Source organism: Crocodylus siamensis, chromosome 9 (genome assembly GCF_052110815.1).
Source record: "Crocodylus siamensis isolate JL-2025a chromosome 9, ASM5211081v1, whole genome shotgun sequence".
In the NCBI taxonomy this organism is placed as follows: domain Eukaryota; kingdom Metazoa; phylum Chordata; order Crocodylia; family Crocodylidae; genus Crocodylus; species Crocodylus siamensis.
In genome coordinates this window covers 72899156-72923734 of record NC_143403.1, presented here as the reverse complement: position 1 = coordinate 72923734, position 24579 = coordinate 72899156, and the positions used below count along the sequence as shown (strand labels likewise).

The window sequence follows — 24579 nt, the reverse complement described above, 5'->3', positions numbered from 1 at the left end:
CAAAAAAATTACATTAAAAAAAAAAGCGAAAAATCACATTCTGCTTTTGGATGCGTCCAGACAAAAGATACATTAGGACTTACCTAAAACTACCCATGGGAAGAGTTAATAGAAGACTATAAAATGGAAGACAGATTCAGCAAGGCACTCTCATTGCAAGAAAACATTATTAGCATAATGGGAAATCCATTAAAGTACTACTAGCCTTTTTAAAGTACAGCAGCGTATAACCTCACATCCTCTACAAATGTTCACTTGTCCGCATAGATTTCCGTTTCTAGCTAGAAATGGGTAAGTATGAAGCTGTTCAGAAATACCTACACCTTTTTAAACTTTCTGACCTGCTGAAACACAAAAATCTCAAACAAACCCCTCCCCATTCCTAAGTATTCCTACCTACTTGGCGGGCAGGTCACACCATCTCTTCTCAATACCTAACGAAACAGAGTGCTAGCACTATGATGAAATTAAATTCTGACTCCGGTTTGCTTTTAAGGGGAGTCCATTCTTTTTCTCTCTCTAATTTTGAAGGGCTGAGGGCCTCATGTTTTTTAAGCTAACTTAAAGGCTGCACTAAATCAGTTTACTTCTTCCCTTGGGAAACTTATTTTTCTATGATAACCCTGTTTATTAAATTATTTCCACCTGACATCTACAACCAATAAAAATATGGTGCATTTTCAATGGCATTAATTATTACACTGAATCCCAAACAACTGATAACATTGTAAATATGCTAGAAAAACTACAATACAGAAAAAGACAACAAGATTACATTATGAGCCCAATAACAATTGTTTTGGAGAGGTGGGGAGAGGAAACCTTATCAGGCCAGTTTGCCGGAAAAGTCTTTAACTAGTTTAAAATAAAAAATTCACAGAATTAACATAGACCAAATGTTTTTCATCCAGTGAAATAACTATAACACTGAAAAGAAAGACATTTAAGCAGCACTAACATAAAAGGTTATTTATGAAACCATTTATATTTGTACCTAGGCACAAAGGTACGTACTCTCCATGTGAAATTTTTCTAATTTTAGGCCTGTCGTGGCTTATGGTTCTAGCATCTCTCTCTCTCTCTGCCCTTTTTAATGCAGATTTCAACTTTTGATATGTCAATCAAGTTTGGGGGGGGGTGTTTTTCGTAATTTTAGATCCAAATGAGAGTAGATATTTCACAGCATTAAGGAGCTGTGACTAATCAGAGATCAAGTAAATAATATCAGAAGACCTTCACTGCCACATTCAAGCCCTGTGCCACATGTGGTCTTCTTGAGGACAAACAGAAGTGTACGTAAGGACCAAGCATAGACTGTGACTCACAGGGACCTGTTCTCTTCCAACATACAGGACACGTATGCAAGGAATACCCATGAGCCTGAGCAGAAGCAGTTAGAGCCTACGAAGACTTTCTGCAATTGCTGATGAGAAAAATACTATAGATTTAATGCAAACTTCATGGCCTTGCAGATGATATAAATGAAAAGTTTCTAAAACAGCAGTCAAACTCCTCAAACAGAACAATTTAATTAAAAAATAATGGGATCCATTTTTCTCAGCAATACACTAGCTCCCAAATGAAATAAAAATAAAGCAGAGAGCAACAGAATTGCTGAGAAAACACAGTGAGATTGCTGCTGCTGCTATTATGCTAGAAGTAGACTCCCAGAAAGCTTTTGAATGATAGTAAGGGGGTATAATATATTACAGTCCCGTGTGTGTGTGTGTGTGCGCGCGCGCTTATGTGTGCGAGACAAAGAGAATAAACCCCTTTTCAGTAAAACTTCCTTACAGTCTTGCAACATAGCTTTGGGTGCTTAATATACCAATGAGTAAGGACACAGCACAAGCAGCTGAACCGTAATGCCACCCACACAGCACGGCTTCTGTGCACACCACCACTGCCCTCAGAGGCTCTCCTGGCAGAGGACAGTATGTTTTCCCTGTGTCAGCGATCTCTGAAGTGCTGCACATATTCTGTGGCTGTGAAACTGTAGGCACAGAAAGTTATCAATAGAAAGCCTAAGCTAATGCACCAATTACAATGCATCCCATGGAATTGTATTAGCCAGTGCAGATCTATTAAATTATCCTGTTGTTTCAGACCACATTTCACCTTCTTAAGCACCTTGAGATGATATACAATAACATTAATAGGCAGAGATTTCTATCAACATGGTAAACAACATTAAAGACATGCTGCACATGCCCAGATACAGAAGGAAAAGGCCTTTCTGATCAAAAGCAAGGGCCAACCTGCAGCCCGGGTGCCACAGGCAACCTGTGTGCGCGACATGGCAAACTGCAGAGGGGACAGACAGCACAGTGACAGATAGGGCATCAGAGCATCAGACCAGGCAGGGAGCAGAAAGGACAGCAGCAGTTTGATCAAGGAGCTGAAAGCAGAATAGCAAATCGGGAAAGGGATCGGGATCGGTGTGGGGATGGTTTGTGGTATGCCTGCCAAAAAGGTTGGCCCCCACTGATCAAAAGCATTTATGAAGTGCCCAATGCTTCAAGAAAAAGATTAGGCAAAACCCCTCTTCATCCTTCATCACCCCATAAGCTGTCAGGAAGCAACAGCAACGGGAGCACAGTTTGGATCACTCCTCTTCCACACACTCCCTTCCCCAGCCCCCAGACACACTCACCTCCATGGATGAATTTAACAAAAGAGATACCTGCCCCGCTAGAAAGTTGAACCCAACATCTGCCTGCTGAGATGAGCAGCTTCAGAGTCGAAAGCCAGAAACATCATTGAATTACCTTGTCTGTCCTTCTGTACCACAACACCCAAGGAGGATACAGGAGGGAGCCCAGGAACTTGAGTCAATCGTCGGTGCCAGAAAAGCAACCCATCTCACCTTACAGACCTCAAGAGAATGAGAATCCACTACTCCCCCGGCTCTTTTTTCCAATGTTGCCTCCCCCCAGGGTTGAAAATGCAGGCCTTACCTCTCATCTGGCTCAGCTGCCAGCCACTAGCTCTTGTTCTGCCTTGCTCCACTGGATTTCAGAGCCCTTTAGCACCCGTTATTTTGTCCCAACAAAAGGGCTCATACTCTGGAATCAAGTCACCGCTGAATCTTCGCTTTGGTAAGTCTCTCGCTCTAAGGCACATTTCTCCAGCCAAAAATTGTTTTTTCCAGTCCCTTTCTAACTGTCCTCAAAGTTTCAACATCCTTTTTAAAACAAGACGGCAGCTGTCTCCACAGTGCCACACACAGAGACAGAATTACTTCCTGCTGTTACTCACTGCTCTGGTTATCCAAAGATCACATTTTGCCACAGCATCAAGAATGGAGCTCATGCTGAGTTGCTTGATCCCTGTGACCCCTAAACTTTTTTCCCCGCCAGAGTCACCGCTTTCCAAGATACAGCCCCAAGTCGTAGGCATGGCCTGCAACCTTTGCACAGAGGTCCCGGGATATCAAGAGCAATGCACTACAACAAGATACCTCTGCACAGACACTCTCCTTGTCTTTGTAATGCAGACATCTCATTTCCTGCATTGAAATGGGAGCACAGACCTAAGCAAAGCCTAGAGAAAGTTTTTCTGAGTCAAGAGCTGGCTGAAAGAGCTTTGAACTGTGAATGAAGGAACTATAGCCTGCTGCTGATTTCCTCCTGTGTTCAAGGCAACAGGATTTTGTTCAGTGCTTGTACATGAGAAGGACCTACCTCAAGGAGCTTGGGGAATAAGCAGGAGGAGCTCATCCTCCTGCTCAGTGCAAATAATTATGATGTCATAGGGATAACCCATGACTGGACCACAGGTATTGATGGCTATACCCTGTACAGGAGGGATCGTGTAGATAAAAGGGGCGGGGGTGTAGCTCTCCATGTTAAGGAAAGCTACACGTCCCTGCAAGCTGATCTTGGTGACCAGGGTGGACGACTGGAGACCCTCTGGGTTAAAATCCGTGGGGAACACGGCACAGGGGACACAACGGTGGGAGTCTACTACAGACCTCCCACCCAAAGTCCTGAACTTGACCAGGAGTTTGCCTGGGAACTGGCTGAGGCCCCATGCTCCAGGACCATGGTTGTCATAGGTGACTTCAATTACCCAGACATCTCATGGGAAGATCACTCAGCAAAATCCAAGCGGTCGCAAACCTTCCTCTTGTGCGTGGATGACCTGTACCTGACTCAAGAAGTCTACGGGCCAACGAGAGGCAAAGCGCTGCTCGACCTGGTACTGGCTACCGGGGATGACATAACTGGCAACCTAGTGATCGATGGGAAGCTGGGTGACAGCGACCACGAGCTGATCACCTTCACCATCTGCCGTAAAGCTGGCAAGTCAGTCAGCAACACAGAAGTCCTTGACTTCAGAAAAGCCGACTTTGACAAGCTCAGGAGGCTCGTCAGTGAGGCCCTAAGGGACCATGACCCCAGGGAGAGGGGAGTTCAAGAAGGGTGGCTGCTCCTCAAGGGAGTGATCCTCATTGCACAAGCTAAGTCTATTCCATCTCAGAGGAAAGGCAGCAAGAGGGCACAGCAGCCCCCCTGGCTCTCCAGGGACCTAGTGGACCTCCTGAGGCTAAAAAGAAAGGCCTACAAAGGATGGAGGATGGGATTCACCTCCAAGGAGGATTATTCTGCACTGGTCTGGTCCTGCGGGGAGGAAACCAGGAAAGCCAAGGCTGCAACTGAACTCCAACTAGCTTTGAGCATCAGGGACAATAAAAAGTCCTTTTTCAGATATGTGGGGAGCCAGAGGAAAAGCAAGGGCAACACTGGACCCCTGCTGAACCAGATGGGGCAACTGACAACTGACACCCAGGAAAAAGCCAACCTATTAAATGGGTACTTTGCATCAGTCTTTCATCAGTCCCATGGGACACTCATGCCTGCTATGGGACAGGACGGTCCGGGTGAGGGAGATCCCCTGCCCTCCATTAATGCTGACCTCGTGAAGGAACATCTTGAGAGCTGGATACCTTCAAGTCAGCCGGCCCTGACAATCTGCACCCCAGGGTACTCAAGGAGCTGGCGAGCGTCATAGCCTGGCCCCTGGCACTGGTCTTTGAAAACTCCTGGTGCTCCGGTGTAGTGCCCGAAGACTGGAAGAAGGCCAATGTGGTGCCTATCTTCAAGAAAGGCAGGGAAGTGGATCCGGCTATCAGCCTGACTTCTATCCTGGGGAAGATCTTAGAAAAGTTTATTAAAGAGGCCATCCTTGATGGGCTGGCCAACACCAACATCCTAAGGGATACCCAGCACGGGTTTGTTGCAGGTAGGTCTTGCTTGACCAATCTCATTTCCTTCTACGACCAGGTGACCTATCACCTGGACAAGGGAGAAGAGATTGATGTCATATATCTTGACTTCAAAAGAGCCTTCGATCTGGTATCCCATGATCACCTCTTGGCGAAACTGGCCACTTGCAGCCTCGGGTCCACCACGATCCGCTGGCTGGGAAATTGGCTCCGTGGTCAGACCCAGAAGGTAGTAATTGATGGAAGTCACTCATCATGGTGTCCTGTGACCAGTGGGGTCCCCCAAGGCTCTGTCCTTGGACCCATATTGTTCAACATCTTCATTAATGATGCAGACACTGGAGTCAGAAGTGGACTGGCCAAGTTCGCTGATGACACCAAACTTTGGGGCAAAGCATCCACACCAGACGACAGGCAGGCAATCCAGGCTGACCTGGACAGGCTCAGCAAATGGGCAGACAAGAACCTGATGGTGTTTAACACTGAAAAATGCAAGGTTCTCCACGTTGGGAAGAAAAACCTGCAGCACCCTTATAGGCTCGGCAGTGCTACGCTGGCTAGCACTACGGAAGAAAGAGACTTGGGGGTCATGACTGACCACAAGATGAACATGAGCCTGCAATGTGATGCTGCAGCTAGTAAAGTGACCAAAATGCTGGCTTGCATCCATAGATGCTTCTGAAGCAAATCCCAGGATCTCCTTTTCCCCCTGTACTCAGCCTTGGTGAGGCTGCAGTGGAGTATTGCATCCAGTTTTGGGCTCCACAATTCAAAAAGGACGTGGAGAAGCTTGAGAGAGTCCAGAGGAGAGCCACGCGCATGATCAGAGGTCAGGAAAACAGACCTTACAATGACAGGCTGAGAGCCATGGGACTCTTTAGCCTGGAAAAGCACAGGCTCAGGAGTGATCTGATGGCCACCTAAAAGTTTATCAGGGGTGACCACCAGGATCTGGGGGAACGTTTGTTCACCAGAGCGCCCCAAGGGATGATGAGGTCAAACAGTTATAAACTACTGCAAGACCGTTTCAGGCTGGACATAAGGAAGAATTTCTTTACTGTCCAACCCCCCAAGGGCTGGAACAGCATGCCACCAGAGGTGGTTCAAGCACCTACACTGAACATCTTCAAGAGCAAATTGGATGCTTATCTTGCTGGGATCCTATGACCCCAGCTGACTTCCTGCCCTTCGGGCGGGGGGCTGGACTCGATGATCTTCCAAGGTTCCTTCCAGCCCTAATGTCTATGAAATCTATGAAATCATTAGCAGACTGTCCTTCCAACAGGCCCCTGAATTTTAGCTAACTGTTCAGGTCAGTAAAGGGCAACACAGCCCTGCCATCACTATTTACACAGAGCTAGTGCACATCGGATTCTGCAACTCCAGGTGACCAGAGATGTCTCTTTTTGGGTCTCTGTCATCATCACTAATCACTGATGTTTCTTGCTAGCCCTTCCCACTTCCCTGTCTGTGCTGAATACACTGTTCTCACTTTGACTCGCACCTGTAACCTGGGAATCATTTGACTCCTCCTACTTCTCCAACCCACACACGCAGGTGGTGTCAAAACATCACTGCTTCTTCCTACACATCATCTCTAAAACCCACCCATGTCTTTCCAGCCACATGTTGATGCTTTTTGTCCAGCCCCCCACCACATACACTCCAACTACCGCACTTTCTAGGCAGCCTGACAACTATATCTCTACCGGCAGTCCCTGCAAAGACACCCATTAAAATCCACGACTCCCATTTCTGAGCTGGCCACATCACTCCTCTCTGCTCCACACACCTTTGCACCAGTTCCTCCTTCAGCACATCAAGTTCAAGCTTTTTGTCCAGGACAAGTAATTCAGCCTCCCTCCCCCACTACTCATCTAGCCTCAGTCCCACCTGAAGATTCAATTCTTCCCCACATGTGTGCACATCAGACAAAGATACCCAGCAACTCAGAAGAAAATATTGCAAATTTCTAACTTTTAGAATTATTGTGTTGGGTTTTTTTAATTCCAGCCCCTTGAGATCTTTTCAAGAGCGATGCAGAGTGCCACGTACTATTAGATGTGTGCACGTGATGCACAAGATAAGCCCAGAGATTTGAAATTGGAATCCAGAATGTTTAAACCATTTTGACATGGCCTGGTCTTTCTGAGTTCTTTGAAACACAAGAATTGCTCTATTATTTTTCTTTAGTCAAAAAACAGTACGAAAATGAAGAGCTGGTATGTTCCAAAGGGTGCCTCAAGTCTAATGAGGGCTGCCACGAGTCTAAAAAAATGTTGTGAACCACTGCTTTAGGTGTACTATATTCGAAGAGGGTGTGACAGCTTGACTTGTGCCCCACACTGACATATCCATAACTGCTGTGAAAGGCAGAAACATTATAAAGGAGAAGGCGCCCAGAACTGAAAAAAAACCCTTTTATTCCTATGTGCAGAGGTGGAATAAGTAGGAGGGACAGCAGTAAGACAGATTTAAATAAGCAGCACATCTACACTACTAATTTTAAAGACTGAACATAAAGACATCAAAGCTAAAAAGGGCAAAAGATTGCACTTACCCTCTCAGAAGTTTGAAAAGCATGCAGCCCAAGGAGAACCAGTCCGCACTGCTGTCGTACGCTGTTCCCTTCTGGAGCACCTCTGGAGCCATGTACCCGTGGGTACCACTGAAGGGGGAAACACCAACAGAATCTCAATTACAAAACACATCTAACATCTTATGAAACCCTGCACTCTCTCAGCAAGAGGGTTAAAGTAATATGGCATGAACTCTGGGAGACATTTTAAATTGTTTCCATTTCAGCCACTTAGGTTTCTAGTTTGTGTGAAACCATGGAGCCTTCTTTTTTAGGGGTTAGCGGTTGCTACACTTCCACCTATTATGAGGCTTCAAGGAGCTGGAAGAGGAGGTAAGCTATATACGCCTTCAGTCCGCCCCAGCCCTGGCCCCTGCAAGACTAACTCACAACCCAGATGTCAGGCCCATAAAGCTGAATTCTGCTCTACCATTTCTTTTCTACGTGCCTCCCCTGTCTGTGCACACTTCTACCCTAGGGCAAAGGTTGGAGGCAGCTGGTATGGAAGCTTTGCTGCTCATTCCTAGAAGGCAGCGAGTGCCAAATGATTTGGAACGGGCTAAATTCATCCTTTTTTGGCAACCCTACTTAAGGAACACCAAAGATGAATGTGACTTTAAAAGTATAACAAGTCAAACAAAATACAACAATTTTTCATGAGACAACAAACTAAGATTTCAGTTGTACCTCTGAAGTAGGTAGAAACGAGCAAAATCCGGCCCAAGCCCTAGCAGAAAAACAACAACCCTACAAGTACATCAGAGCACAACAAACCCTGAATTTTAGTCTGTTTCAGAAAGGCCATCATTTAGGATAATTAAAACAATCTGGTACTTCAAATTAAACAGGGTGCTTATTTTCTCTGAACAATGAATCATCATGAAATAATGTGTCATCCTCCAGCCTGTGCCTACACATCAGCTGCTCCAACTGCACAGGATTGTAGAGAGTGGAGACAGAAGAAAACTATTAGGTCATCTAGCCCATCTCCAAGCCAATGCAGGAATGCTCCTTGGAAAACTTCAAGAAGTGCAAAGGATTCACAGCAGAACCAGGCACAGCCATGAGAAGGGGATACTTACACACTAGCATGTGGCTTCTTTTTGGAAAAATCACAGGCAAGACCAAGATCTGATATCCTTATGTGTCCATGCTCATCCAAGAGGATGTTTGCAGGCTAGAAATAAGCAAAGAGTAGAGGCTTGTTGTTGAATGAAAACAAGAAAGTTTGAGCAACTTCACAAAACAGCGGAAACTCTCAGATGCCACAATTACAACAACCCGCCCTCGTACAAAACGAGTACCAAAGCAGCCTTCTGTAACCAGAGTGCGAGCGTTATCTGACAGAACAGCTTTATATTCACCTTTATACTGAAACACTACACAGAAGAATGCAACCCTCAGACGTAATGCAAAGCAGGAGAAGGAAACTGGTCTGAAATATGAGGCACGTGAAAGAATTTAACTGAACATGAATTCAGGGGACAGCTTCCATAGTCCTTTGAGGTGCTGGACAGAAATACCAATGCTTATATCCTGCGTCCTCTGTGTGGCTGCCTGAATTTTACAGCTTCAAAACTTCAGACACATCTCATCACTCCTAGTCGCTCTGTCTCACATAGCTATCTACCAAAACCTCCTTCGCCTTCAGTGACATACCCACTTCTCTCAATTAATCTTCCGTAATTCAACTGCCCCTCCTCGATCCCTCAAACATTCACTCGATGAATAAGATCATTAATATGGTATGAAAGGTGAACGCACTGGACAAGAGTTATTGCCATACAACATGGAAATAATTCTTCTGGAGTTTATTAATCTAGTTAATAAAAGTTCTAACCTCTATTTAAACCAAAGTGGTTTGCACTTGGCACTTATTCACCACATTTCATTTCACTATTTGGTTACCAGTGTTTATTCAGATATGAATCCTTATCATTTCAATAGCTGCTTTCTTCTGAGGTATATTAAGTATTATTAAGCAGCATTTTATTAATAAGTTTTCTGCAGATTAGTGCGAAGTCACGGGTACTGCACTGAGCACTGAAGCTACCTACATAGCTCTTCCCTTGACTGGATTTCTTCTGGCCAGGATCATTTTAGGGTATGGATAAACATACGTGCAGCAGTTTTAAAAGGCCAGGGGGGGTGGGGGGGAGCGAGCAGCTGTTACAATCTGTGATGTGTGCATGATCCTGTAGCTGTACATGTTAGCTAAACCACCTCAATTTTGACCCTGAATACAACTGGAGAGATTTTGCTACACCTGCATCACTACAGCATCATGCAGACATATTAGTTGCTTCATACCTATGAGCATCAGTACCCTTTGTTCATAGAGTCATAGAATCACCGAGTGGGAAGGGACCGAGACAGATCATTGAGTCCGACCCCTGCCATGGGCAGGAGGGAGCACTGGGGGTGGCAGGGGTCATAAGACCCCAGCCAGGTGCCTGTCCAGTCTCCTCTTGAAGATCTCCAGGGAAGGTGAGAGCACCACCTCTCTGGGAAGCCTATTCCAGGCTCTGGCCACCCTTACCGTGAAGTAGTTCTTCCTAATATCCAACCTCAACCTCTCCTCCCTCAGCTTGTGGCCATTGTTCCTGGTGACTCCAAGGGGGGCCCTGGTGAACAGACTTTCCCCGAGTCCCTGCTGCTGGCCCCTGATAAGGCTGTAGGCAGCCACAAGATCCCCCCTCAGTCTCCTCTTGCGGAGACTGAAGAGATTCAAGTCCCTCAGCCTCTCCTCATAGGGCTGGCCACGGAGGCCCCCAACCACACGAGTGGCCTCCTCTGGACCCTCTCCAGGTTCTCCATGTCCCTCTTGAAGTGCGGCGCCCAGAACTGGACACAGGACTCTAGCTGCGGCCTGACCATAGTTTCATAGTTTCTAGGGTCGGAAGGGACCTGGGCAGATCATCTAGTCCGACCCCCTGCCATGGCAGGAAAGAGTACTGGGGTCAAACAACCCCAGCAAGATGTGCATCTAACCTCCTCTTAAACACCCCCAGGGTAGGAGCCAGCACCACTTCTCTTGGAGGTTGGTTCCAGACCCTAGCCGCCCTGACCGTGAAGTCACGCCTCCTGATATCTAACCTAAACCTCCCCTCTGCCAGCTTGTGACCATTATTCCTGGTCACTCCTGGCGGTGCTCGGGGAGAACAGTGACTCCCCCAGTGCCTGCTGGTCCCCCTGACTAGTTTATAACAGGCCACTAGATCCCCCCTCAGCCTTCTCTTGTGGAAGCTGAACAGGTTCAGGTCCCGTCGCCTCTCCTCATAAGGCCTGCCCTGCTGCCCCCGATCATGTGAGTGGCCTCCTCTGGCCCCTCTCCATGCTGTCCACATCCCTCCTGAAGTGTGGCGCCCAGAACTGGACGCAGGACTCCAGCTGCGGCCTGACCGGTGCCGCATAGAGGGGGAGGATCACCTCCCTGGACCTGCTCGAGATGCATCTGTGGATGCACGACAAGGTGCGGTTGGCCTTCCTGACCGCGTCCCCACACTGCCGGCCCATGTTCATCTTGGCATCGATGATGACCCCCAGATCCCTTTCCGCCTCCGTGCTGACAAGAGGGGAGTTTCCCCAACCTGTAGGTATGGTGCCAGTTCTTCCTCCCGAGGTGCATCACCTTGCACTTGTTTGTGTTGAAACCCATCCTATTCTCATCCGCAAACCCATCCTATTCTCGTCCGCATAGAGGGGGAGCAAGACCTCTCTGGACCTCTTAGTGATGCTCCTGTTGATGCAGGACAGGCTGTGGTTGGCTCTGCCTATTGCTTCGTCACATTGGAGACTCATATTCATCCTGGAGTCAATCCTGACTCCAAGATCCCTCTCTGCCTCTGTGCTGCTGAGAGGGGCAGCCCCTAACCTATAACCATAATGCTGGTTCCCTCTCCCCAGGTGCAGCACCCTGCACTTGTCCTTGTTGAACCGCGTCCTGTTCAGATCCGCCCACTTCTCCAACCTATCCAGGTCTGCCTGGATGCGGTCCCTGCCTGCCCGTGTATTCACTTTACTCCACAGCTTGGTCTCATCAGCAGACTTGAACAGGGTGCTCTCCACACCCTCGTCCAGGTCGCTGATGAAGATGTTGAACAGCACCGGCCCAAGGACCGAGCCCTGGGGGACTCCGCTGCCCGCACCCTCCCAGGTCGACATCGACCCGTCCACCACCACCCTCTGGGTGCGCCCCTGGAGCCAGTTTGCCACCCATGTGACCGTGCATTCGGCAATGCCGCAGCCCCTCAGCTTGCCCACCAGAATTGGGTGGGTCGCTATGTCGAAGGCCTTCTGGAAGTCCAAGAAGATGACATTGACTTCCTCCTTCCCAGCTAAGCTCTTTGTTACCTGGTCATAGAAAGAGGCCAGGTTAGTCAGGCAGGATCAACCTGGCACGAGCCCGTGTTGGTTACCCCTCAACATCACTTCCCCTGCAGGGCTCTCACAAATGTGGCCTTTGATAATTTTTTCAAAGACCTTCCCCAGGATAGAAGTGAGGCTGACTGGCCTGTAGTTACCAGGCTCTTCCTTCCTCCCCTTCTTGAAAATAGGGACCACATTGGCCCTTTGTTGGTGATACAATTATTACATCTGTCTGTACCCTGAGACTTACAATTCTGTTTTCTTTTTAAGGATATTTCTGTGGCCCTTTGGGACCTTCTGGAGCTGGAAGTCCCTGTGGTTCACAAAGGATGCAGCTATATGTTACCAAAGAAGTAAAACACCAGGCAGAAAAATGTTAACCTCTTTGAAGGATAACATTAAAAATTACTCCCGTCAGAAGAAAGCGATTTCAAAAAGCTCCCTCTGCTCCATAGCCACCCAGGAGCTTTCCACCAAAACACCTTGAAAACAGTAAAATCAGGAATGAACAAAGAAATCTGTAACAGCCTTTGGATGGGAAGGACAATGGGGCACCTTCATCATGAAATGCTAATGAAGGAAGAAGCTGTTCTGTGCCAGCATACTTGTTGAATTACTCCTCAAGTGTGCTGCATTTTGCATGGTTTAAACTGCACCCCCTGAATTCCCCCAACCATCCCAGGGTATCATACTACATACTAACAAACCTCTGGGTGAGAAAGTCCTTTCTGGTATCCATCCTATTTCTCTCATTAACAGATATCCAGCTAAGACTCAAGTTATGGTATGAAGAGGAAATTAATTCCAGGGAGTACAGGGCCTCCAGGGAGTCCAGAGCCATGTGTGCTCCCAATCTATAGACAAGCTATATTAGGTCTCAATCTAGCCTCTTGGGACAAGATGTATACTGCTAGCAGGTAATCACGCAACCTTTTTTTCCCCTTCTCTCAATGCTGACCGTGTGCCATTTCTACCTGAGATGCCATTTCTCTTCTGGTCTATAAAAAGCCAAGTACAGTCCATATCTAACAGAAAATTATAATTTATTGCAATACTCTAAAGCCTGCATGAAACAAGTATGAGAACATTCAAAACAGACGCTTAGAAATTTTCCCAACAACTGGCAACAAAAAAGCTGAGTGCAAAGGAGGATTTCCATTAACTCGGTTACATTCTTTAGACTACTTGTCACTACCTAATAACTAGCTGTGTACATACAATCTCTATTGTAACAGTGATTACCTTCAAGTCTCTGTATACAACAAATCGATTGTGCATATGTTCTAAGCCCAGGATGATTTCAGTAGCATAAAACCTCATCTCTTTTTCAGAAAACACCCCATGCTGTGAGAGGTGATAGTGCAAGTCTCCTCCTAAAATTAGAAAAATTGGAATGCAATTCAGAAAAGAAGAACAGAAAAGTCTTGTTACATTGGCAGGCAATGAGCTACATAAACAGAGAGGTACAGAACAAGGATGGAGGGGGCTTGTACCAATCACTTGCAGAGAGGCTTCCTCACATTTGGGGGTTCATGCTGGAAAACCACCAAGGACATTAATAAAGCAAGCTGAACAATCAGCAAGTGTCACGCCATTGTGAAAATGAAATCACTTTACTCGTGGTTGCTCCCCTTCAGAAACTGATGTCAGGGAGCAATCCCAGCCACTCCCAATGCGACTAGCAGGGATATTCTCAGAGAGAACATTTCCAAGTGAGATGGGTGGATTTTTCACAGAAATATAGTTCTGAATCTGCACATGCAATGTTCTTGCTAGAAGGGCATTTGCATTTATCCAATCAAGGACCAGATACCGAGTAGTCATAGAAAACTGCTCACAGTTGATACACAGATTTACCCTGGTATGTGAACCAAAACAACAATTTATCATTGTGATGAGCTTATTCACATGCCATAAGTTAAGGACGTTCTTAATCCTTTGCAGAGTCCAAGACAATTATGAAGTCAGGGTTCAGCTCTGCACTGTGATCCGCGACATACTGGAGCGCTCCCGGCTGACCCAGATCTCTAGGAAAAGGCACAGCGCAAAGTGCTAAAGCAACCTCAGCTACTGCTAATGGGCAAGTTTTCTGCCTTTGATACTGCTGATCGCTCTGCTTCCTCTTCACAGTTACTCTTAGGCTTTGATGACTCAGTTCCCCTCATTCTCCCCACTGGGCTCCCTCTTTTCTGACTGCTCCTTCGCTGCCTTTTCTTTGATGGCCCAGGTTATTGTCCCTCTCCCAAGAATGCATTCATGCATTTCTATACCCCTGAGTGTCTCTCGGGGATCTCTGCTGCTACACATCTTCAAGCTCACATTTTACGCTTTCTTGCCTTTTTCCCCCACTTTTCAAAGACTTACCAACACACTTCTCTTGGCGTCCTTGCTTTCCTCCTTCCTCTTATACCCAAGCTCTCAGTGAATCCCGTCACCCTGTCCCTTATAACTCTGCTATAAATGTTTCTTTTCATCAAGTTGCTTACCATTCATCAGGTCCAGAATGAAGCACAGTTTGTCAGGGGTGTGGAAGGCATAAGTCATACACACTATGAAAGGACAGTCCTAGGATGAAAATGAACAAATGGTTTACATCAAATGAAAGGCAAGTTCCTATTTGCAGGCTGCTATCACACGCTGCTTTGTTTTCCTGTAACATCTACTGATATTCATAAACATTTTCTTCACTGATATCAACTTCCTAGCTGAGAAATGTTGACATGCTCCGTGTGCAGTCTGCAAATGCTCATTTACGTATGGCTTCCAAGGGGTCTAAACAAAATGACTTTAGGAAGTCAACCATCACAACAGACTGCAGGTAATGCAGCTATCCTGTTAAGATCTGTGTACGCCCAAATGCTAGTTCACAGAGCATTTTCCAAACACTTCTCTGGAAGGAGGAAGCATGATCCAGAATCCCATCGCTATTAAAATGCACGAGCTACATGGAGCCTAGCGAGGTGGGGTGGAAATGGGGTGTCTCTGTGACAGCAAAAAAGCAAAGTGAGGGATGGAGACTACAGAAAGGCATCTTAGCCATCTGCAGTAGGACAAGACCCAATCATTTGACTGAATTCCTATGGAAATATACCAAGAGAGATTTAAAATGCTTAGAGACTTCAGTTGGGAAAGATGAAGACTGAAGTCTGCAGTCATAAAGATCAGACATTTTAAAATGCCGGCGCCCTCCGGTGCTTATATAACCCTATGCTTCAGCTCCCCAGAAGCATTTCAAGTGAATAGTTACAAACAAGCAAGAACATAACCCAATTAAAAACTGTCAGGAAAAACCCGCCCATCTCCTCGACAGAACGCAGACCTGTAAAGAATAATACAGTCTGGATTATGAAATCCAGACAGGTAAACGAAGGTGTTTCAATGTACAAAAACCCACTTTCCAGCTAAGGGCTGCATTTCCTTTTATATTCAAGTCCTGGCAGCTTGATTTTAAGATAAAAGGTAATAAAAAAAATCTGCAATATAGACACAGTGAGAGGAGCTCCAAGTGAAAGTGGAGAGGGGATCCTTTCTTCATTCTCTCTCTGAAACCTGTGGACAGCTAGTAAAGGGTACAGCTACTAGAAACCTCCGGGACCTTCTGGGGATCAGATCATGTTAGCCTGAAGCCAGGGTGTCACCACAGAGACTAATGGTTCAGAGATGTATGAGCTTTTGTAGGTAGCAGCCTATTTTGTCAAATGCTAGGAAAGATCAAAGCATCAAATCAAGTGGATCACACCCTACAAAAGCTGATGCCTCTCAGAACCAAGTAGTCTCTAACGTGCCACTCTGCCCTGCCTTCTGCCTCAGGATAAATATATGAAATGTGTGAATAAAATATTTATGGGAAATATAAATATGTGAAATCAGGCTTCCTAAAACCTTACACTATACCTAGATGACATGTTACAACACTGACACGGAGAGTTAGATACCAGTGGAAGACACAAGATGAAAGGACAGGGAGGCAGAGGATCTATCCCAAAATCAAGTGTGGGGCAGCCTCCACTTTTTCAGCAGTCCAATGAGATGTTTGGAGAGGGAGCCTTCAAATGAAACGCAATGCAGAATTCACTTTGGTTTGAGCCCTACTCTCTTTTCACTGTTTAAATCATAGCAGAGATTTATGCAATGCAACAAGCCAGCCTCCTCTCTCAATGGGAATATCTAAAACTGTCCTGTCCAGATTACAAAAAACTAGAACTCTTGGTTCCAAAATTATACCTTTTATTAGACCAACTGGAAAATGGCAAGAAAATTGCTTTTCTGCAAGCTTGCACGGCTACCAAGTACACCCCTGCCCAGATTAGAAATTTGAGAGTACAGGTATTAAAAATAAATAAATACGATTAAGTTTAAAAAAAAATCCAGGAAGGAGTAATATCTCCTGTCCCAGGTTTCATTCTGGCTATTGCTCCGGAGAACTTAGGTGATGGAAGAAACCATTTCCAAATGTGTGAATTCAAAATACATTAAAATAATCTTTTCTATTTAAACCATCCTGGATAACATACAGAATAATGACAGAAGAGGACAATTTTCTGGAAGCACACCATCTGGAGGGAGCGGAGGAAAAAATCCCACTTTATGACAAATCATAGCAATTGAATGTTTTACCAATGCCAGCACTTACAGATTACTTCAGAAGGAAAGCCTTCTGATCTAACATTTGTCTTCCAACATCTAGGCATTCAGCTTCTGAGCAAGGATGTAACCAGAATGATGGATGCAGACACAAGGACGAACTGAAGATGAAGAATGGGGTCCTAGGCACGATAGTAATGTGTTTCTGAATTCCAGCGGAAAGGACCACTGTGGCACTATAAGCCAGACAGTAACTCCCCCACCACCATCACCCTCCCCCAAGGCCCTTCTTAAGGATCAATAATCAGAAGAAGCATAAATTGATGTCTTGTACTACAGTACTGAGAATGCAAGAGTCTCTTGGAGCAGGGGTTCGTTGAAGAAATCTGAGGACAAATGGCCTTTTGCTTATGAATTCAAGGCTGTTACAAACGTCTCTAGGAATCATTATAGTGGATAAAGTGCCTGTTCTCCTGGATAAAATATTTGACAGTTGACCCCACCTGATTTATTGTTCAGTTCACTTACTTGGGCTGTTATGACCTGATGCTTATCTTTCATTGAGAAAATCCTCCGTCATGGTTGACCCTAAAGCCCCTGCACCTGCTGAGATAAGCTAGGCTTGAATGCAGTTTCCTCTTATTACAGCAGGCGAGTTAAGAGAGATGATAATAAGTTGAACGCAGCCCAGAGGAGCCACTGACCTCGGCTGCCCAGATAACAGCTTGCTACCCTTTTAGCAGAACATCCATTACAGCAAAACATTTCTTCTAAATAAACATTTTTACCAGATTTTTTGGACTCTCAATCACAAGAGATGGCTTGGCTGAGTTCAGTATTATAGACAGTATTTGGTTGTCTTCATCGGAAATTCTGGGCATGCTAGTATAGAAAATGCAAAATTAGCAATATTTCTCACTTCCACAGCATCTTCTGAGGATCTCAAGGTGCAATTCAAACTTTAAGACTCAGAAAATTTCTGAGAGGTATGCATACAGTGCTACCCACATTTTACAAAAGAGGAACAATGCACAGAGAAGCATCAAAAAGTAACTTGCCCGGGTCACACCGACAGCCACTCATAAAGCATACAGTTAAAGTGACTGATGCGTAGGCCAGTGTTTTATATGAGAGACCGTGAAAAGTAAAGGCAGTCAGCAACGGACTGGTGGCTGGATTTCCATCCAAAAGACTTTAATTTTACTGAAATGAATTTTCCAGCCCTGCAGCTTTTCTGTTTAACACACAAATCTTATCAGCAGGAAAAATAAGGGCCACTCAGAGACTAACATCCCAGTGAGAGGAGTTTTTTATCTACCATCTGCAAAACAAGCCAAGCCAGTCCAACAGTCAGGACGCCCTAAAACCTTGTAGAGCTAGACAGCAGGTCCTACGGTTCGCGTTTCGGATCTAGGAAAACTTTCTAGTGAGGTGGGCAGAAAGGGGTAAGGTCAGGCATGTTATCTGTCCAGAATTAACTTGCTCAAAAAGAAGGGAAAAGAACGTGTGTGAGATTTATACATCTGTTCCTAGGAACTGAAAGGAAGCTATATAAGGAAATCCACTGATAATCCTTAGGAGGAAAAAAAAAAAAAAAAAAATCGAACTGTTTTTAGCCATTCCTCTGGCTATGGACAAGTACTTTGTGTCATGTTAGAGTTTTATCTCCTACCAGACCACTTCTCTACAGAGCTTTCTTTTGAACTACGGGAGGTGGACCCAAGGGAATCTGAGTCCACGCTCAGAAATGAAGCGATGGAGTCACAGGTTCAGGATAGATAGGACCATTATGAATATCTAGTCTGGCCTCTGGCATAGCTTTCATGAGGCACGGGACTCCAACCCAGGTCGAGTGCTGTGCACCACGCCAAGGAACCAGGGGTAAAGCAGCAGACAATGACAACCTAGAACCATTCATCCCGTGGCTCACCAACACGTGTCAGGACTACCCAAGTGTCCCTGGCCAAACGCGCTGGGGAAGAGCTGCACTTCACGGGGCTAAAGACAGACTGATCTCTGCTGCGACAGCTGTATCTGTTTTGGAGACTTACCCAAGGTAGACCTGCCCTCCTGGAGCTCAAAAAAAGAACATGCTTGTCTATGTAATCGCTTTCTAATAGCCGGTAGTCCCCTCTCCACCTTGGGAACATCCTCCTGGGCTACGGTGAAAAGGAGATCCAACTCCTTAAGCTGCTGTTACAAAATGCTTCAGGACAGATTACCAGGCCAGCTCATCCTGTTTTTCTGTACCATGTCCAATGTGGACAGGATGTTCACAGATAAAATTGTTCCTTCCTGAACAATGCCCGTTGGGGGGGGGGGCCAGGCAGACTTTTCTTGGCTATCAGATCAACATTTGCACACTCCTCCAGGAGACGATACTGGGAGACAGCTGAGAGGAAGCCACTTCATGATTTTAGGGGTTTTCATCTCCTGAACATTTTCGGTTTTCTTTGAATTTGACTCTGTATAAGGGGGGAGGAAGATGCACTCTGCCTAATGAGAGGGTTTGTGGCTCGGTTGCAAGAAGCTTATCATGAAGAAGCTCCTGACATAGGGACATCTAGAAGAACACCCTGAGGTGGGCCTGAGGACAGTGTAGCTGGAAAGGGTGCATGGAGTGAAGACCAGGAGGAGGTTCATCTCCAACCTTATGCTCCTCAAAGGGCACAGCTGCCCTTACAGGGGATGAACAGAGTGCCTGAGGGAGACTGGCTGTCCTCTCTGTGTCTCTCAGCAGCATCCATCACCGCTTCCGTCTTGTGCATGCAGGGCCGAACCCGGTGCCTGAAAGCAAGCTCTCTCTTAAGCGAGACGCACTTTTTGCATCTTGTGCACGTCCTTCACCTGAACAGTGCTCTGCACAGCATTAGCAGACATCTAGAAAGAGCCGTCCTCATACAGGCACCTCTTCTGGTTCTATCACTAAGGGAGAGTAAGGAATGAAAAGAGGACCAGGAACAAACACTGGGGAGAGAGTGAGGGGAGCATGAGGAAAAAACAGACTGTCCCTAAGGGACAGATAACCTCCAGCCCTAATAAAACCATCACTCCAGCCACTGCCGAGTGGGAAAAGAGAGGCCATTAAAGAAGTGTGCATGCTGCTGGTGGGAGCTGGGCCGTTCCAAACTGGCGCATGGAAGGGTTTCAAGACTGACTGCTCGTCTTCCTCACATCCACACCCAGAGGAGTAGCGGGCATGCAGAGAAGAGGAAAAGCAGCATTCAAGATGCTACAAAAACAAAGGCCAGGAAAGACAAAAACTCATTAAGCGATTTTGAGACAAGCAGAGAGAAAAATCAGATTAATGTAATTTCACTAAGATACAGAGCATTGTGTCTTAAAATACAGTAAATTAGTCATTTTGGAGTTGTTTGGTGTCTACGAAGCAATGCTAGTAACAATTCTAGCAGTTGAGACCGATTATCCAAGAGGTCTAAAACAAGATAACATGCAATTCCCCCTCTTTTTGTTTTTTAACTGGGACATAGGGATGCGTTTACAATGAGCTACGAACTGTGACTCTCATTTGAACACAGTAATCATCATGAGTAAAATTAACCTTCCAACCAACTTCCCAGGTAACCATGGTGATAACACTGATTTTAAGCTTCATGTAACGTGGTTATTGTACTCTGGAGGCTCTAGCACTTCAACATCTCTTTTACAATCAGTTGGGACAACATGCATTTTGTGGACTCCACCTGAACTTCCCCTCTGCAAGTGCCTTGAGACTCCAGACTTGCAGCAATAAAAAGAAAAATTTCTATTTAAAATTGATGTAAATTTTTTAACTTGATGTCAATATTGCATAGGCAACTTCTCACTGTACATTGCTGGCGGTTACATTGACTGTTAGGGCCAGAAAACAAGCAGTAAGAGAAAAACTGGATAAGCTAATTTGATGGTCCCAGGAAAGGGAAGGGGCTACTTCAATGTCTTGCATTCTCAATGACTGTTCTACAGCTACAGCAACAAAAGATGTTTTTTGTGAAAGGCACATTTCACTTTCTGAGAGATGGTGTTTTGAAGAAGTCTTCAGCTATTAATTTTAAAGAGCTCTCTTATAAAGCAAACATTTTCAACAATTTTCTAAAATACAGAAACAGATGGCACTAATCCTGATTCTAAAACAAACTGAGCAACCAATGTCCCCCTCCTCTACAGCGGTAGCAGTCCTGATTTTTCTCTCTGTCTTAAAGGATGTCTTATCCTAGCAGGTCAAGAGATTTAGGGGCATCTCTCGCTAGAGACCACAAGTAGTTCTCTTGAATCAGCTAGATTTAAGAGCTTTCTGTGATGCTCACTTTATTCCTCAAAGACTACACTAATGCTTCTATAAAGCACTTGGAGTCTGTATGCCTGAGGAAAATAATAATGCTAAGATCATACACAGCACATTTCCATCAGTATGTCCAACAGCGCTTTCCAAAGGACATAAGCAACATTAGCCCTGTACTACAAATGGAGGAACTGAGGCACAACCGGTCAATGAACAGCGCTAAGGTCTTTCGAGCTACACTTCAGTGAAAATGTCTGGCTAGGATTTCTGCTCCGGGAGGGAGATTGTTCTGCTAATCGGTAACAAATTGTATGCCGCTATTTGCCATGTTCCAACTCTAAAACATTCATGCCAACATTATCCCACAATAATCATGCAGAGGCTGAGGATTACCCAGCCCAGAATGAAGGGTATGTTTATGAAATGTCTGACTTTGTGAAATCAGAACACCCTACACACAGAAATGACGTTACCATTTAAATGGATTATCCGCATAGCGTTTGAATCAGCTACGTGGCAAAAATCATTCAAAGGTTTCTACATACTAAAAAAAAAATCATTTAAAAGAAAGCCGTGCAGGAAAAGACTGCAGGCTCTTGTTTCTGCCTTGCTTTCTTTTACACCACACAATATTGAATTAATGGAATGCATATTCGACTAAGTATTTTTAACACTGTAAGGAAAGGTAGTTGGGCAGGGGGCTGGACCCGATGATCTCATGAGGTCCCTTCCAGCCCTAACGTCTATGGAGTATAAGGAAGATGAAGAATAAGTACTTACTCCTGTGCTGACAAGAGACAGCATAATTCTTTCATTTAAGGCTAGTGTTTCTCCTTGCTTCATCTTGATTCTCTTCTTATCTAAACATTTCATTGCATACCTGAAAACATTAATCATTCAGAGAAACGCATTGGAAAAGATTTCCCTGTAGCAATTTTCACCAACAATCTGTGATAAATATACAGGCGTTTAGAGTATACCAAGCAGAATTATTAGACATGTGCCTACATCAGAAGTACCAAAGCAGCACCTAGGCACAAAGATTTTGGAGTCGTTCCTTATGCATCAACAAGATTTTCAACAAGAGCCTCCTAACTGAGAGATTTCCCTGGGACTACTACACAGGAAAGTCTAAAATGCCATTTACTTATATAGCATTGACAAAACACAGGTATGTCATTTGTCAAACAAGGAAGATGGCTACAAGGACAGTGATCCCAAGATATTTATGAATTCAACATCAATCCGCTAAAACTGGCTTATGCTGGAGCCAATATTGCCAGTAGTGCAGCAGATGAAGGTCAAGATGCTTCTCTGTGGAAGTTTGCTGGCAACTGTCAGTACATGTGGGCAGTCCTTCCAGGACACTGACAAATGACTTAAATCTTTTGATTTCCCCGATTCACCTGCAGCCTGTCCAATGCTTGCGCAAAACTGGCATCTCTGAAAATATGAGAAAACTAGTGTAGGTTCCAGTTTATCCCCACTCGGATGTGCTGAGTGGAAGAGGGGAAAAACACAGATTTCTCCTCATTCTTAATGCCTTCACTCAGGACCAGTGCAAGGTGGTGGTGCTAGCTCTGCGAGTACAGAGGGACCACATCCAGCACCATCCTCTGGGCACCATCGGTTGGGGTGAGGGCACGAACAAGATGCTGCACCCTTTTTTCCATGTCTTTGATATCTAGGAACAAGTGGTATGGGAACATATGCTGCATCTTTTAGCACAAAACATGTACACAAGACACCTGACCCTGGGTTTTTGGCTCTCAATGCCCCTCCACAGAGCAAGAGTGGTGCCATTTAAAAGTATTCTCTATCAAATGCCATGTAAAGTTGTAGTGCTGTGTCAGGGTTTAATAACAATCCAGCCTGCATGTGGTCTGTGCAGACACAACCAGTATATAACCTCACACCTCCAATATTCCAAACAAGGACAAGGCAGAGCTTCACCGTGCATTTGTGCAGGAGTGTGGTGATAAAGCTTACCTATGTGTTTTGAGTTTCTAAAACAAACCTATATGCTTACAGGAAATCTGTGTCTACAGATGCTCTTGTCCTTGGGGCCATTGCTACGGTAGGAAGCTGTTAAATAACCCAGTCTCAATAACCCTTGTTTGTTCTTTGATGTTATTACCTTTGATGAACAATAAAGACCAAATAAAGCTGGCTGATGGCAAATACCTCACTTAGCCATTCTGAGCTCAAACTGTGGGCCAGAAAAGCATCGCTACATCATCTTCTGTGACATGAAGCTTTTTAAACTAAGTCTGGGGCCTCTATTTTTATTGTCCTTGTAGGAGCGGATTTGAGAGCAGCCTCAGGTCTGTTCCTGGGTTAGTGGAACACCAATGGCATTTACCTTGGAGGGGTGGCTTCTCAAAGTCCTTGCAGGCAGAAAAGTGCAGCAGAGGCAGCCGTCTAGAGCGAATGGGATTTAGATTAGGGATGGGTCAACAGGTTCGGATAAACTAAGAGCTACCCAAACCTCTACCCAAATGTTGAACCTAACCTAGAGCTTGACTTTAGTCTGGAAAAGTTTAGCTGACTTTCCTGCTTCCTATCCCCATTTATTCTAAACTATTCTCACACCTCTGTGCATCAGGAGAGCTGGGGAAGGCAAAGGTCTAATGCTTTCCTTGTTATTCCTGAGTTTACAACTTCCCAGCATGGTGCAAGGTTCTTTTATACACTCAGAGAAAACGGACTGTGGGAATGTGAGGACTATTTATTTAGGGTGGAAGTCTATTTTATGTGGCTTTTGTTCAAAAGAAAGAGATGCAATTCAAATTCCTGTACGTGGGCCTGAAGACAATATAAAAGGCACGTTTTATGAATCAAGCTAAATTCAATCAATGCATATGTGCAAAAGTACAGAAACAGGAATAAATAAATTGACTGTGCTGTTGAAATAAACAACTGACATGGAAGGCACTGCAGAAGAATTAAACACGAACATCGTTCTTAAAAGGGATGCTGCTCTTGTTCACAGTCCGAGGTGTGGAGCACCCATGGTTGTGACTGAAGCTAACAGGATCTGCAGATATTCAGTATCTCTAGAGGCAGGAAGGCCACGGTCCAACCAGTGAGAGCTGTGTAAAGATGTCACCAAGTTCAAACAGGCACGAGAGCAGCTACAGAAAGAGTATAAACACCAAGGACCACTTATCAAACACTTCTCAAAACTGGCCATATGGTGGGCAGTGGGTGAAGTTTCTGCAAAAACTGGGATCTGTGTGCAGGTGGCAGTGACAGAGATGGCAAAGGGTTTGATTTAGGAGCTTGACCTAAGAGCTGCATCTCAGCTGCAATTCAACAGTTGAGTGGCACCTGTCAAATGTAAGTAGATGTTGCCACTGTTTTGGGGATCAAAAAGCCTTCCTACGAGTACAAATACTTTTCACTTCCATAGGTCTCGGCCTCAATTTGCCTACAAATTTTTCTCCCAGGGTTGATCCTCCAACGTGCTGAGCATTTGACCATGACTGAACAAAGCACTTAAGCACACACTTAACTTTAAGAATACAAAAAGTCCTCATT

General features: G+C 45.3%; 1 protein-coding gene across 2 annotated transcripts in view; it reads right to left on the bottom strand.

The window, feature by feature from the left end:
- The window catches only part of GRK3 (G protein-coupled receptor kinase 3), a 119348-nt gene that overhangs the window by 20890 nt on the left and 73879 nt on the right, over positions 1-24579 (bottom strand). For both annotated transcript variants that reach the window (XM_090062255.1, XM_090062256.1), the window contains 5 exons: positions 21820-21919; positions 14660-14738; positions 13416-13546; positions 8888-8982; positions 7788-7895 (listed from right to left, as the gene is read on the bottom strand). In XM_090062255.1, coding sequence (XP_089918381.1) covers positions 7788-7895; positions 8888-8982; positions 13416-13546; positions 14660-14738; positions 21820-21919 — 513 coding nt within the window. The remainder of the gene's footprint in view (positions 1-7787; positions 7896-8887; positions 8983-13415; positions 13547-14659; positions 14739-21819; positions 21920-24579) is intronic.